This window comes from Panthera pardus, unplaced genomic scaffold (genome assembly GCF_024362965.1).
Source record: "Panthera pardus isolate Hobbes unplaced genomic scaffold, ASM2436296v1 HiC_scaffold_2, whole genome shotgun sequence".
Classification (NCBI taxonomy): Eukaryota; Metazoa; Chordata; class Mammalia; order Carnivora; family Felidae; genus Panthera; species Panthera pardus.
In genome coordinates, this window is record NW_026526765.1 from 133,184,873 (window position 1) to 133,199,140 (window position 14,268).

A 14,268-nucleotide genomic window follows, 5' to 3' on the forward strand; every position below is an offset into this window, starting at 1 on the left:
CCCAGGCACCCCTGACTTTAGTAATTTTAAACTAGGCTATTTAATATGGAAGAAAAGAAAGGAGAAATGAAGGAAGGAAAAAAGTCCTATTAAGTATTACTTCCCTTGACAGCATGTTCTAATCGATCTCTCTGTAATGATGGAAATTTTCCAGCTCTCCAGCTGCCCACTTGGGTAGCCATTAGCCACATGTGGGTATTCAAGCACATAAAATGTAGCTCTAGTAACTGAAAAACTGAATTTTAAACTTAAATTTATACTTAGTTTCACAGCCACATAGGACTACTGGTTACACTAGCAGAAAGCATAGCCCTATAACATTAAAAAATTTAGGTCTTTTGGGAGGTATGTATGGATAGGGAAAGGCAGAGGAAACAAAACCTTAGTTAAGATTCCATTTATAACAAACTTCCTCAGGGGCGACTGGCTGGTTCAGTCAGCAGAGCACAGGACTCTTGATCTTGGGGTTAGAAGTTTGAGCTCCATTTGGGTATGCAGATTACTGACAATTAAATCTTAAAAAAAAAAAAAAAAAACAAAAAAAAAAAACTTTCTTATATTTAATTTTTAAAATTTTTATTTTTTAATGTTTATTTCTTTTTGAGACAGAGACAGAGTGTGAGTGGGGGAGGGCAGAGAGAAAGGTGGGCACAAGTATCTGAAGCAGGCATGAAGCTCTGAGCTGTCAGCACAGAGCCCGATGCTGGGCTCGACTCACAAAATGTGAGATCATGACCTACCGAATGAGCCTTCCAGGCACCCCTCTTATAATTTTTTTTAAAAGACTTTCCACTAGAAAAAGATATACATTCATACAATAATACTGAGGATTCCAAATCTGTCCTACATTATCTTCAATGAACTTAAAAACAACTGTCATGGGTATTTAAAAATGAAAACAATCACCAAAATAACAAAGAACTTATACAGTATTAAACTACAGGATCCTGGAATTAACACCAACTTAAAGTCAGAATATTTGCTCCAAGTTCCAACCCTGGCTCAGGTAGTTACAAGTCCTAGGATTGTGGACAGGTTACTTACTGGGCTCTTCGGCTTCTTAAACTCCCAATATGCATATTGGGGTAATTTGTCTGTCAAATGTCCTTTAGAGATTCTAAATAACAAATATAAGGTGTGTCAAAGAGTATAAGATTCTTTTGTATTCCATTAATTTACAAAGAATGAGTTCTCTATTTCAAAATGTATTGGTTCAGGGCATGCTACAGTCAAAACTATATAAAAGGTACTAGAAACACATAATGATAAGTAGCCACAGACATAGTTTGCTTCTCAGGGAGCCTGAAGTCAACTCATGCCAATTCAAATAACCACATTAATAAATATACTATTATTACATGATATAAATGCTCTCAGGGAAGAAGTGTTTTGTCCCAGCTAGAGGATAAAAGCTTCCTCTCTGAGGAAACAGGATGGGAGTGAAATCTTAAAACTGAAAAGTTAACAATGCATGTATGGAGGAGAAGGGAAGAAGAGATCTTGGACAATATTATGTACAAAGGCCCTATGGCCAAAGGAAATACTGTGCCACTGAGTAACTGAAACAGTGAGGAACAGGTAAGCCAGACATGGACAATGAGGTGCTAGTTTTAAGCCAAGGGATAACATATCCTTTTTGTTTTAAAACTACTCTAGGTACAACAGTGTTGGGAGTGCACAGTGAATAGGGGAAATCCAGTTATTAGGTTACAGAGGGACATGCTACAGTTTGGTTTAGGATGGGAATAGTGAAGATGAAAAGAATATTTAGGAAATAAAGGGGATACAAAGCACTTGGTGATAAACTTGATGAGGGAGGATGAAAAAAAGTATCAAGGATGACTCACTCATATACTTCTCACCTGTGTAACAATGAATAGTGGTACCATCCATGGAGACACAGGGCATACTGGAAGATGCCTGGGTCGTTTTGCTTTTGGAATGGGAGGGAGAAAATCCTAGGTGTGTGAGTACAGGGTGTCCTTCAGATAAGAAGCAAAAATATCCCATAGTCACTGGATGTCCTGAACGCACTAAAGAGATGTGGGTAGGACACAAAATTTGGGGATTCGTTAGCCTACAGATGATACAGCATAGGGAAAGAAAAAGGAAAACAGAGGAAGAAGAAAAGGCAGAATCAAGCCTTGAGGAAGGCCAATTTGGACATGATGGAGACTGCCTAAGACCCTGTGCTCAAAGAGCCAGAAAGGGAGAAAAGTTAAAAGGCAAAGTGGTGTTACAAAGTCCAAGAAGGGCAAAGAAGACCTCAAGAGAAAATCAAATTCTGCTGGAAGGTTGAGTGCTGAGGAGGTGGGGGTGAGGGGAGAAGGTTTTCTGGACATGGTAATAGGATGGAGGTCACCGGTCACTTTAACAAGAACTATTTAAATAAAATGATAGCACAGAAGCCATAGCACAGCAGGTGGTCAGGGTCCTCACAGGTCCTTTAAAAAAAAATTTTTTTTTAATGTTTATTTATTTTTGAGACAGAGAGAGACAGAGCATGAACGGGGGAGGGGCAGAGAGAGAGGGAGACACAGGATCGGAAGCAGGCTCCAGGCTCTGAGCCATCGGCCCAGAGCCCGACGCGGGGCTCGAACTCACGGACCGCAAGATCGTGACCTGAGCTGAAGTAGGACGCTTAACCGACTGAGCCACCCAGGCGCCCCCTCACAGGTCCTTTAAATCTCCACTGGAAAAATCAAGCCTACCTTACAAAGTCACCTACCCTCCACAAAGCCCCAAAATGACTTATACAGTTAACTCTGTTAGAAACCACACTGTTGAAGGAACTAAGTGACACCAAAACAAAGAACCATCTCAGATGTTTCTATGATTCTCAACCTAGATGAATGTCTCATCAGTCAATGTTGAAAAACAGCATAGTGAAAATTTAAAGCAAGGAAATTTCAGAGCCCAAGGGCACTACAAATCACCTGTCATAATTAGCTTCTGCAGAGACAACATTCCACTAAGCTGTTTTTGCTTTTTAGATTTTTCCCACCTTCTAATTAGAAATCCCCAAGTTCTCTATCAGTACCCAGTTTTTCGTAACAGCTTTTAGACAGCACTGATACAGATTCTAGTAAAAAAAATCACAGGATAAAGGAGTCAGTGGCAGATGACAGCTTTCATATTTTAAATAAGAAAACATTGATATGTTTTTAACTTCAATTATTTTAAGTTGTTTTCATTGTTGTCCATCCCTCACTCCTTTGTTGCCCACTCCTTTGTACTCTGCTGTATACTCTTTCTGAACAACTACTGATTCATGGCTTGACCTAAAATTTGAAGTATAAAAGCACATTTTTAAGCTACAAATTAAAACCCATTTTTAAGTACTATTATTTCACAAAGTAGAGGCTGTCATTTTGTTAGTGCCTGCCCCATGGTAGAACTAATTTGCACAATGAAACCAACTCTTGAATCCACCTCCCAAACCTGCTCTTTCCACAATCTTCCTCATCTCAAGTATCAACTCCATTCCAAACAGGGAACAAACCCTAGCATTAATCTTTCCATGCACCCGTCATGCAAACAATCAGCAAATCCCAACAATTCTATCTTTTAAATATACCTAGCACCTTAATACCTGTCATCACCTCAAACACCATTACTTTAGGCTTGCTCCTCACAACTGCTCTGACCTCCTCTCCTCTCTCTCCCTCTTTTTCCTCCAGTACTGCTGCCTTCTCGTATCTCAATCACCCCCGACACACTTCCACCTCAGGGTCATGGTGCTGTTCATTCATCTGCCTAGATTGCTCTTCTACCCCAAGTATCTGCAAGGGGTGATCCCTCATCTAGAGTCTGTTCGTGCCTCAGAGAAGCCCTCTCTGACCACTCTTATACAGCATTACCCCAGCCATCACCACCTTTAATTTTCTGCACAGTAATTACATCTGACCCATTTGCTTATTTTCTCCTAACACTAGAATGAAAGCTCCATGATTTGTCTCTGTTCATGGCTGTATCTCCAGCACTTAAAACAGTGCTGTTGCTGCTGGTGCTCAGTAAGGATTTGTTGAACAACTAAATCCATATTCATTTCACTTCAGCAAGGTATCAATAGGATTAGTACTGGAAACTTTCCAAACACATATATGAAACATGGAATTAAAATTTATTTAAAGGGCACCTGGGCGGTTCAGTTGGTTAAGTGTCCAACTCTTGATTTCCTGAGTTCAAGCCCTGTGTTGGGTTCTGCCCTGGCAAATTCTTACAATCCTCATGTTTGGGATTCTCGCTCGCTCTCTCTCTCTGCCTCTCCCCCTCCCCCACTTGTGCTATCTCTCAAATTAAATAAATTAAAAAAAAATTATTTGAAACAAACACACTCAACACCAAAGAACCAAGAGGGGTGCATGGGTAGCTTAGTCAGTTAAGCATCTGACTTCGGCTCAGGTCATGATCTCATGATTGTGGGTTCGACCCCTGCATCAGGCTCTGTTCTGAATCTCAGAGTCTGGAGCCTTCTTTGGATTGTGTCTCCCTCTCTGTCTCTGCCCCTCCCCTGTTTGTCCTCTCTCTCTCAAAAAATAAAATATACATTAAAAAAAAAAAAACAAAAACAAAAAAACAACACACACTAGTCCAGTCTCATGGGATCGGGAAGACATCAGTTATGATAGCAATGTACAGTTCTACCACACTTTAAATCCCAAAGTTTATCTTTCCTTCTACCCAGGCAGGGTAGACTACCTGGGGGACTGTGTACAGTATTATGGAAAAACCAGCTTTCGCTTCAGGTGGCTTGGGTTAAGCAGGATAGAGCCCCTGGCAAAAGTGTAAAATCTCTCAAGTTTGACTTTGCCATGTGCAAATATTTCTTATCAGGTTCCCACCTTTATTCAGTCCTGGCACTCTCCTACCCGCCCTCCCTTCCCAGGATGTGACCCATTCTTGTTCCTTCAGGAACCTTCAAGGACACAAGCTATGTACTGAAGTAGTTAGTAGTGTGTGGAATTTCTTGTCCAAGAATCAATGCAACCCACTCAGAGAAGCAGCTACACGAGTACGTGGAGATAACATACTGTATGATGTTCTACGTAAATTCCTTGTTAAGAAGGAAGAACTACCTACCCTGACACATTCAATGAACAAATGTTTATTAAGTACCTATTCTCTGTATGGAGATAAATGAGACACAGGCCCATATCCTATGAAAGCGACAGTCATGTTCATCAATAATCACATTTTCACAAGCATTCCTCCTCATATCTCTCAGTTATATAATCATTCCACTTTAAGGAAGTCAGGGCAGAGGGATAATGTTGGTAATCTCCAACATGTCCCCCTCAACATCCCTGTCATCTCACAGCACGTCTGGGGAACAGGAAGGCAGAAGAGATCATAGTAAGAGAGAAGAGCTACTTACTATTTCTAAGCATTAGAGTGAGAAATCCCTGGGAGTGATTTCCAGTTGTATCACTTTCTATGAGTAGCAGTAAGTAATTTCTTCAGCTTCTGTGAACCCATTTTATCATGAATAACATGTGTAAGAACTGCTTCTGATGCAATGTAGGAAAAATGAGTAAGCTCAGGGAGACATAAAAGACACTAAATGTAGTTCCTCCTCTTCTTATTCGGGAAAAAGGCTGTAACAGAGAGGCCATATGCAAAGTCTTGACATCCAACCACCAAAGGCTCTCAAGCTTTGACTAAGAACTACTGTGCAAAGGTAATTCTACCTTTAGAACTCTTTTAATAATGCTTTAAATCCAGTAGAAGCTATTATGGATTGTCTACCACCCAACTTTTCTACATTTGATCATCATGTTGTCCATCTGTAAGTGAAGTTGCCCATCAAATGCTTATTTGTTTGCCTTTCACTTTTAAATTTCTTCTTGTAGGGGCAAGAATCACTACTTTGGATTCATTTTTTGAAAAACATTAAAAAAAAATCAATTCCTGGCATCAGCACTGAAGAGTTTCTGGCATCTTTAAAACTCTTCTCTCAGCTTCCCTGACATTGCTATCCTGGCTATTTCTCACCAGCCTAGCAGCTCCTTCTCACTTCCCCTTGCTCTCGTCTCCTCAACTTCTAACAGACTTACACATTCCCTATTCCCAACCCCGGACCCTATTTCCTTTTTTTTTTTTTTTTTTTTTAATGTTTATTTATTTTTGAGAGATTAAGAGAGAAACTGCGCACATGCACCTGCACGGGAGAGGGGCAGAAGAGGGAGACAGAGTACCCCAAGCAGGCTCCATGCTGACAGCAGAGCCGGATATGTGGGGCTCGAATCCACAAACCGTGAGATCACGACCTAAGCCAAAGTTGGACACTTAACGGACTGAGCCACCCAGGCGCCCCTCCCCGACTCAAATTCTTTTCTGTTATCCTCCCACTCTACTGAAGTCATTTCAAGTCCATGACTTCAGCGCGTGCGTGCGCGTTCTCTCTCTCTCTCTCTCTCTCTCTGTATATAGACACACATATATATTTTTGTTGTATACGCACACGTATATACACATGTATATACATACACATGTACACATACCTGCATGTGTATGTACATATGTGTATATACATACATATACATAAAGTTTGTGTAGATATAACATGTATTCAGCTCCCCTCCCTCAATATGACTCTTGGGCTAATTATCTTACCAGCTCAAGATACTACTCAAAACACAATTCTCTCTTTCCCCTCTCATATCTAGTCCTTCCCCTGGGTTGGCCACCTCAGGCAATGGTGGCACCATCTACACAGTTACTCAAGTCCAAAACTGGGGAATCCGCTTCTCTTTCACTCCCATATCCAATGCACCTGCATGCAACTCATTCTGCCACCAACTGTTATTATCTGTAACTCAGTAATAGGTTGGGTCTCCCTGCTTCCACTGTTGCCCCTGCTAATCCATTCTTTATCCAGCAGCCAGAGATGTTCAAACCAAACAGATCATGTTGCTACCTCACGAAAAATCCTTCAAGAACTTGCCACTGTATCTATAATAAAATCTTCTACTGGCCTCTTGATAGTTCTTTGGGCATACCACTCTCTTCCCCTCACTATATTCACATATACTGTTCCCTAGGCCTGGAATGCTGTTCTGCCCTATCATTAACTTACCCTCTAGGTTTTAGCTCGATGTCACATTTCTTGAAAAAAAGCCTTCCCAACTCCAATATGATCAGGTCCCATTATATCCTTACTAGACCCTACATCTTTCTTACATAGCACTGCAAATAAAGTTGGTAAAACTATGTTATTTGTGCAACTATTTGGTTACGGTATATCTAGGCACAATATTTGTTTTGCTAACCACTGCATCAACCCACAGTACCAATAGCCAGGTGGCCAATACCTAACAAATTCCTGTCTCCAATAAATATTTGATAAATGGAAAAACTCATGAGTCCTGGCTCTACAATGGCTGCATAAGACAGCAAGATGCAGCATGAATATTTATTGCACTTCATTTGGATTTTTAGGGAAAAAACGTTTAAGTCACAGTGGTGGGCAAAGAAAGGAATTCAAGTAGAAGACTGAGAATATAGTTCTTTCTCCTAATAAGGATCTAGAGCTCTTGTCTTTTACTTCTTTTGTCCTGCTATAGAACATGGCACAGAGTTAGATCCAGTTAAGGTAGGTTCTTAAGCACTCAGTGACCAAAGCAGCCTACAGGACACTGATCAAGCGCTAGAATTCAATGTTACAGAATTCTAAATATTATGATTCATTGAGGGCTAGAAGTTTAGAAGAGATTTTATGCAGGTAAAAGTAAATCTAGACTGGGTGATAAACAACCTTTTGGGATCTAGTCAAACTATGTTATAACCCCTTTCCTGCCCTCCTTCAACAGTGGTATATCTCTATATCCACATCTGTATTCCTTAACGTGACATGTTTCTTCAGTCCATTTGCTAAATTCTAAACAAAATTATCTTCCATAGGAGATTCTATGCTTAGTTAACCTAACATACCTTTTTCACTGACCATAAAGGAACCAAGGGGCAGAAGGTAAAAACAAAAACAAACAAAAACTATAAAGAACTCATTATACCACCTGTTGCATAAATGAACTATGAACATAACATTTTATATACTATATTCATCTAATAAAGTAGAAATTAAGAGAATCCTAGAGTTTATGTACTTTCTGAAGGACCAACATGTATCAAATAATAACTATACTAGCCATTATTTTCCAGGCACTGAACACGGGCCTTGATGTTCATTTCTTTCTAATCTTCAAAATGAAATCTTCAAAATAAGCAGGAGAGGAGGCTGAAAAGGTTCAGTGGTTTCTTCAACTACACAGCTAACAATACAGGTGTTCTTTTTAAGACACTGTAAACTGATCAAAAGCTCCCAAACACAAACCCTCAAGTTTTGGAGAACTCGAAGTGCTTTGCCATTCAGACAATTTTATAGGATGCTTACAAGTCCAAGGTCTATAACATACTTCCATTTAAAAACCCTTTTTAACACTTATGGGTAAATTTAGACTGCTTTACTACTAAACTACTCAGCTTTGGTGTTATCTGAAATACAGCTTTATGATTTTTTAAATAATAAAAATGCTGTAATAAAAGAGAAATTACCACCTACACATCTACTTTACAAAGATGTATAGTTTTGAAAGGGTAAAAATAATAAATTTGAAAGAAAGTATAGAAGTGTAAGTGTTTTAAAAATCATTTTTCTTCTGATATGATAAAATACCAGAATGGAATAACAGGAGTAGTATTATCAAAAGCTAAATGATGTCAGGCGTTTAAAGAGTCACTAAGCGCTAAGGATTGGGACCTCTATAATTATTTCAAACTGTATGAATGTTACATTATCAAACACTAAGACAAGTATGGTCTTGTATGAAATGACTGTATGAGATCAAATAATCACATCCAAAAGAAATTACATACTTTCTGTCTTTAAACTTTTCCACATTTGCATTCACAATATCTCATCGATGTAATCATCATATACTTGTTAAAGTGGAAATCAAGTAATCCGAACTCATAAAAGTTAAATATTAATCAAATCTCAAAGAGTTGAGGTTATCTCAAAATAATAATATTGGGCCCTGAAGAAATAAAAATCATATGTGGCCATAAAAAACAGAATTGCAGACATCAATCGACCTTATAGGGATGGTTTTCTGTTCACTAAGTGTAACCAGTTACGCAGGACCCCAGAAGTTATGGACATCCTTCATAGAAAAAAACCAATTCTCTTGTTTCTCTTTCTCAGTTTCTTTCTCTGCCCTCCCCCTATTTTGGACTTTGCGTTCCCCCGACCCCCGGTAATCTTTTTATATAGTCCTCTCCAAAAATTTACGTAATAAAAAACAGATTTATGCCATTATCAGGAACAGCATATCTCAATATCTGTATAATCCTTTGCATAGTCAAGATAGCAGGTTTCAGCTTTAATAATTCATAGACTATAATAAACACATCCGGTTAAGATTCTCCCTTCAAACACTAGCGTTCCCACTCTCGAGACCCCTAGTGGGTGTACATAAGCCATACAATACAACCTTTAAAAAGGGCGCAGATGGTAGGTGCTCTCCCCTCTCTCCCCAGAGACATCCTCACCTAAACCTCCCCGCACATTCCCTTTAAGGAGCCCACAAGCACGACTGTCATTCAGAGGGATGGTGACTGTTAAAGCGTGGGTGAGAAAAAGTATACAGGAGACACACAAGTGGATGGTGAAGGTTGTTACATGCAGCCTCTCTTCCATTACCTAACTAGCTTAACCCGCTGCAAACTTTTATGAGATTAAGTTACATTCCTCTGCAATTCCACCCTTGACAGCTGACTGCTGAGAAGCCAACGGAGTCGTGCACGTCCATTCCCGCCACCTCACCCGTGGCCAGCCGGCGGCCACATCCCCCCGGTCAAGGAGGACCAGTGGCTGGGGAAAGAGGGAGGACTGGTGAGAGGGATGCAGGGAGAGGGGCCGGGAGAGCTCACCTTTTCAAGCTCATCATGGAGCTCAGCCAAGCTGGGCCGGAGTAGCTTCTCGCCCAGCTGCGCCGCGGTGTGCCGGTAGTGATCGATCCTGGGCACGGCGTCCATGGTGTTGTGGCCGAAGGTGCGCAGGTAGTAAGTGTTGGTGTGGGTGTCATAGTAGTAGTGCTGGTGGTGCCCACTGCCGCCGCCGCCGCCCGAGTGCAAGCTACTGCCCTCGCTCAGCACCGTGTCCCCGCCGTTCTGGAAGCTCACGTTGGGCCCTTCGCCTCCGACCCCCGCCGCATCCGACAGGCTCTCGTCGGCGGATGAGGAGGCAGCCGGGTCCACGAAGTTTACGCGGAAGCGGCCCTTGGCTTCCTCGCTGCCTTTGCCTGGTGCGCTTTCGCCGCTAGCTTTCCCGTCCGCTGGGGTCTCCTTGCCCCCAGCCCCGGCACCAGCCGCCGCGGCCGCCGCAGCCCGCCCGGCGTTCTCGGAAACCAGGTCCACCTGGAAGCGGCTCTGACTCGGGGTGGGCCCCAGGGGTCTGCCCAGTCCGTCCCCAGCCGCCGCGGCGCCCTCCCCGCGGACCCCGCCGCCGCCCCGGCTCGCGGCCGCAGCATCCTCGGACGCTGAGGGCACGGCCGTGCCAGGCAGGTCCACCGCGGCGGCGGCCAGCGCGGCAGCTGGCGGCGTCTCACCGACCCCGGGAAGCCTCGGGGCGCCGGAGGAGGGCGCCGTGGGCCCCGGTTCCATCGCCGCCCGACCCCCGGCAGACTCGGAGAGCCTGGCGGACGTCGCGGGCTGCAAGCCCTCCGCGCCCCCCGCCGGCGGTGCCTGCGGCCACGACGCCAGGTGACGGAATTGCTCGCCCCTCCACCCGCCGCCGCTAGCCCGGACCGGCACAAACGCCGCCGGCAGCCGAGTCGGCGCGCGAGTGCAGTGGGCGCGGGGCGGGCCCCGCTGTTTAAAGCCTCGGCGGGGCCGCAGCGGTGGCGGCTCCGGCTGCAGCACGCGGGAGGCGGGGTCGGCTGCTCCTCCGCCCCTCAGCCCGCCCACCCGCGGTCCCGCAGCGTCGCGCGGCAGACGCTCCCTCGGCGTCCCGGCCCTCCCGGGTTTCGGCGAGACCCCACGCGAGAGCTGCCTGCGCGAGGAACGCCTCCGTCCAGTCCGCGCCGGGCCTCGGCAGCGCGAGCAGCACCGGCAGCGCGCTCAGGGAGCAGGCGCGGCGGCGCACCGCCTCACCGCCGTCACCGGGATCTCCGCGCCGCTACCTCCTCTTCCGTCGCCCTCCTCCCACCCCTCCACCTCCTTCCCCCGCCCCCTCTGCGGCGAAGAGGAGAGGGCCCCCGGCCGCCTCCCTCTCTCCCCGCCCCTGGGGCTGCACGTCAATGGGCCGGCAGCCCAGGCCTCGGCGGAGCAGCCTGCGGACGGCGTCCGGCCCCGCGGGTGAAGGGGCTGCCGAGTCCTGCTTCGGCACACGCCGATTGCTGATGCTCCCGCGGCAGTTGCCACCACTGCAGCGGCTCCAGGAGCGCTCTCTCTCTCTTCGATTTCTCTCTCTCTCTGTCTCTCTCTTTTTTTTTAAGTTCTGAGCTCGCAGTACTTGGGCTGCGCCGGCGAGATCTCGCGAGATGCGGCAGGGCCGCTTCACCTCAGGCGTGTGGTACCCGAGGCGGTGCTAGAGCTGCCGGCCGCCCCCCGCTCCCGTGGGTGATGCTGGGGGCTTTCCCGTCGGGCCCGCAGGTGCTTCCGGAGTGGCCGCCGAGGGGCGCCCCGAGGCGAGGTCCGCTCGCTGCTCCGGCCCGCCGCGACTGCCGGCCCTCACCCCAGGCCTGAGCCTTAGGGGGAGGCAGGATTTCCTCTGTGCAGCTTTTGAGGCGGTCGACTCCCCGCCTGGCCGCGTTAGATTTGCATAACCAGAAACTCATTCCAGTGGAGATGCAGTGGGTGTGTCCACGCTTCGATGACACCTTTATTTTAAAAGCTGTGATGTTTGAAGGTGAGAAGGGAGCTTAGTGGTGATACGTTATCGTTTCGAGGCGATTCTTAACTTGAGGCATTTCCAGAAAGAAAAGGAAGCTCAGCTCGGAAGTGAATACACAAAAGTAACTAACTGTAGAGCAGTGACTAACCGTGGAGCGCTCACTGGGAACTTTGGGCTTGGTTTAGGTTGTGAGGAATTCCTGTTTTCCTCCTCTCCTCCGCAAGCCTGGTTTCTCTTCTGTGAAATGTAGAGGAATATCGTGATTTTGCAACTTTCTTAGCTGCAGAATCTATTTTTAACCTAAATTCTATCCCCAGCCCCACGTAAAAGCAGCTAACAGCAACGAATGGTTTCTTCGAGCCCTTGTCTTTTATTTATGCTTGCGTATTTAAAATTTTATCTCTGGGGTTAAACACCATCCTTTGCTGAACCCTGAAAACATGACCAAAGAGCCGCGGAGCTTGCAGGGTTCTTTGGAAATGCTGTGAAGAAAGTTGGCAACCAGGGAGTTTTCAGGAAATTGTGATACCCGTGATCTTATCTGACCTTTGCAACTTTTCTTCTACATTTATTATTTCTGTTGTAAAAAATGGAGACAGGAAGGAACCACTTTTGAATCCTGTAGCGACAGTTTTTAAAGTCCTTCTTGAGCTTTAGCGGTAGTAGGAGAAAACCAGAAGAGGCCAGAAAAATCAGGCAGTCCTTAAAGCAGTGCAGTTTCTACAAGGGCATTGCTGCCTTAGTAGCAGATCTGTGTGGTAGGGATGCTAATTTGGTAGCTCTTGGGATTCCTTATTCATTGAGCTGAACAAATGGTAAGCACCTACTATGCGGTGCTCTGTATTTTGAGGGTGTGACAGTGAGCAAAGCAGACAGTCGCTTCTCATGGAAATCGTAGTCTCCCTTGGGAGAGAGGGAGAGACAATAAAGACAAATAGATAAAACGTATAGCAAGCGAGTAGTGAGTGCAGAGGAAGGAGAATGGGATATGTGTGTGAGATGGAGGTGGCAAAATTTGTCATGGAAGGGCCCCACTGAGAAGGCGACGTTTGAATGATGGAGTTCTATGTATATTTGGGGAAATACTGTTCTAGGGAGAAGAAAAGCAAAGACCGAAAGGTGAGAATATTCCTGGCATGTTCATGGAATTAGATACAGCCCCGTGTGGCAAAAGCTGTTTGAAGGGATGGGAAGAATCAAAGGCAATTGTGTTGGAGAGTTTAGGGGTTGGAAGCGGTATAGACCAGAATGGACCCCTCCCCCCCCCCCCATTGGCTCTTGGAAGGACTTTGGCTTTTAATTTGAGTGAGATGGTATATTGGTTTCGACTGGCATAACACAGTACCGTAGATTGGGTTGCTTAAATAACAGAAATTTATTTCCTTACAGTTCTGGAAGCTAGAAAGTCTAGGATCAGGGTGCCAGTATGGGCAGCTTCTGGAAAGGGCTTTCTTCCTGGCTTACAGACCTTACAGTCTTTTCACTGTGTCCTCACTTGGTGGATAGAGAACTCTGGTGTCTCTTCCTATAAGGGGACCATTTTCATCTAATCAGTGCTCCACCTTTATGACCTCATTTAATTTTAATCATTTCCGAAAGGCACTATCTCCAATACAGTTAGCTGAATTAGGGCTCTCACATATGGATTTGGGTGGGAAGGTCACTTTAGTTCCTAGCAGATGGCAAGTTATTGGAGTGTCTGAGTTGAGGAATGACATGATTTGACATATATTTAAGACATGAACCTAACTGCCTTGTAAATATACAAGAAGGTAAGTGGTGGGGCCAAAGAAAGAAACAAGGAGATGTTAAGAGGCAACTCAGCAATCCAAGAGGTGATGGTATGGCTTTGGCCATAATGGGTAGTAGTGAAAATGGGGGTGGGAGGGAAGTGGTTGAATTAGGGAAGCAATAGAATTTTTTGATAGATGTGGAGGGTGAAAGGGAATCCACCTTTGGGCCTGAGCAACTGAAAGAATCGCGTTACTATTTTCTGAGATGGAGGAGATGGTGAATAGAGCAGGGTTGGGTAGGAGGCATATCGGGAGCTCAGTCTGAGATATCTGTTGGAGGAAACAAATACATGTATAGCAATTAATAGTATTCACTCATAGAAATGTGTAATTGCAAGCTGAGAAGTTCTAGGACAGAGAGGAACATAGTACAATGAGAATGCAAAATACAGGGGCCAGACTTAGTGAGGGAGGAAGTGACTTTTCAGCTGAGGTCTGAAGGGTGAGAACTTGCAGGAGTGGGGGGAGGGGTTCAAAAAAGAGTAATATTGTGGGTAAAAGCCCTCATGGACTGAACATGGCCTAAGGAGCTTGAGGCCAGTTTGGTTAAAGCATGGAGATTAAGAGACAAGAGTGGTAAGA

The 14,268-nt window shown here is 44.9% G+C and overlaps 1 protein-coding gene across 2 annotated transcripts in view; it reads right to left on the bottom strand.

Moving 5' to 3' along the window:
* The window catches only part of SLC12A2 (solute carrier family 12 member 2), a 109,699-nt gene extending 98,921 nt beyond the window's left edge, over positions 1-10,778 (bottom strand). For both annotated transcript variants that reach the window (XM_019422116.2, XM_019422115.2), the window contains exon 1: positions 9,931-10,778. In XM_019422116.2, the coding sequence (XP_019277661.1) occupies positions 9,931-10,662 (732 nt within the window). In that variant the 5' untranslated portion in view covers positions 10,663-10,778. The remainder of the gene's footprint in view (positions 1-9,930) is intronic.
* Between the last annotated feature and the right edge of the window lie 3,490 nt (positions 10,779-14,268).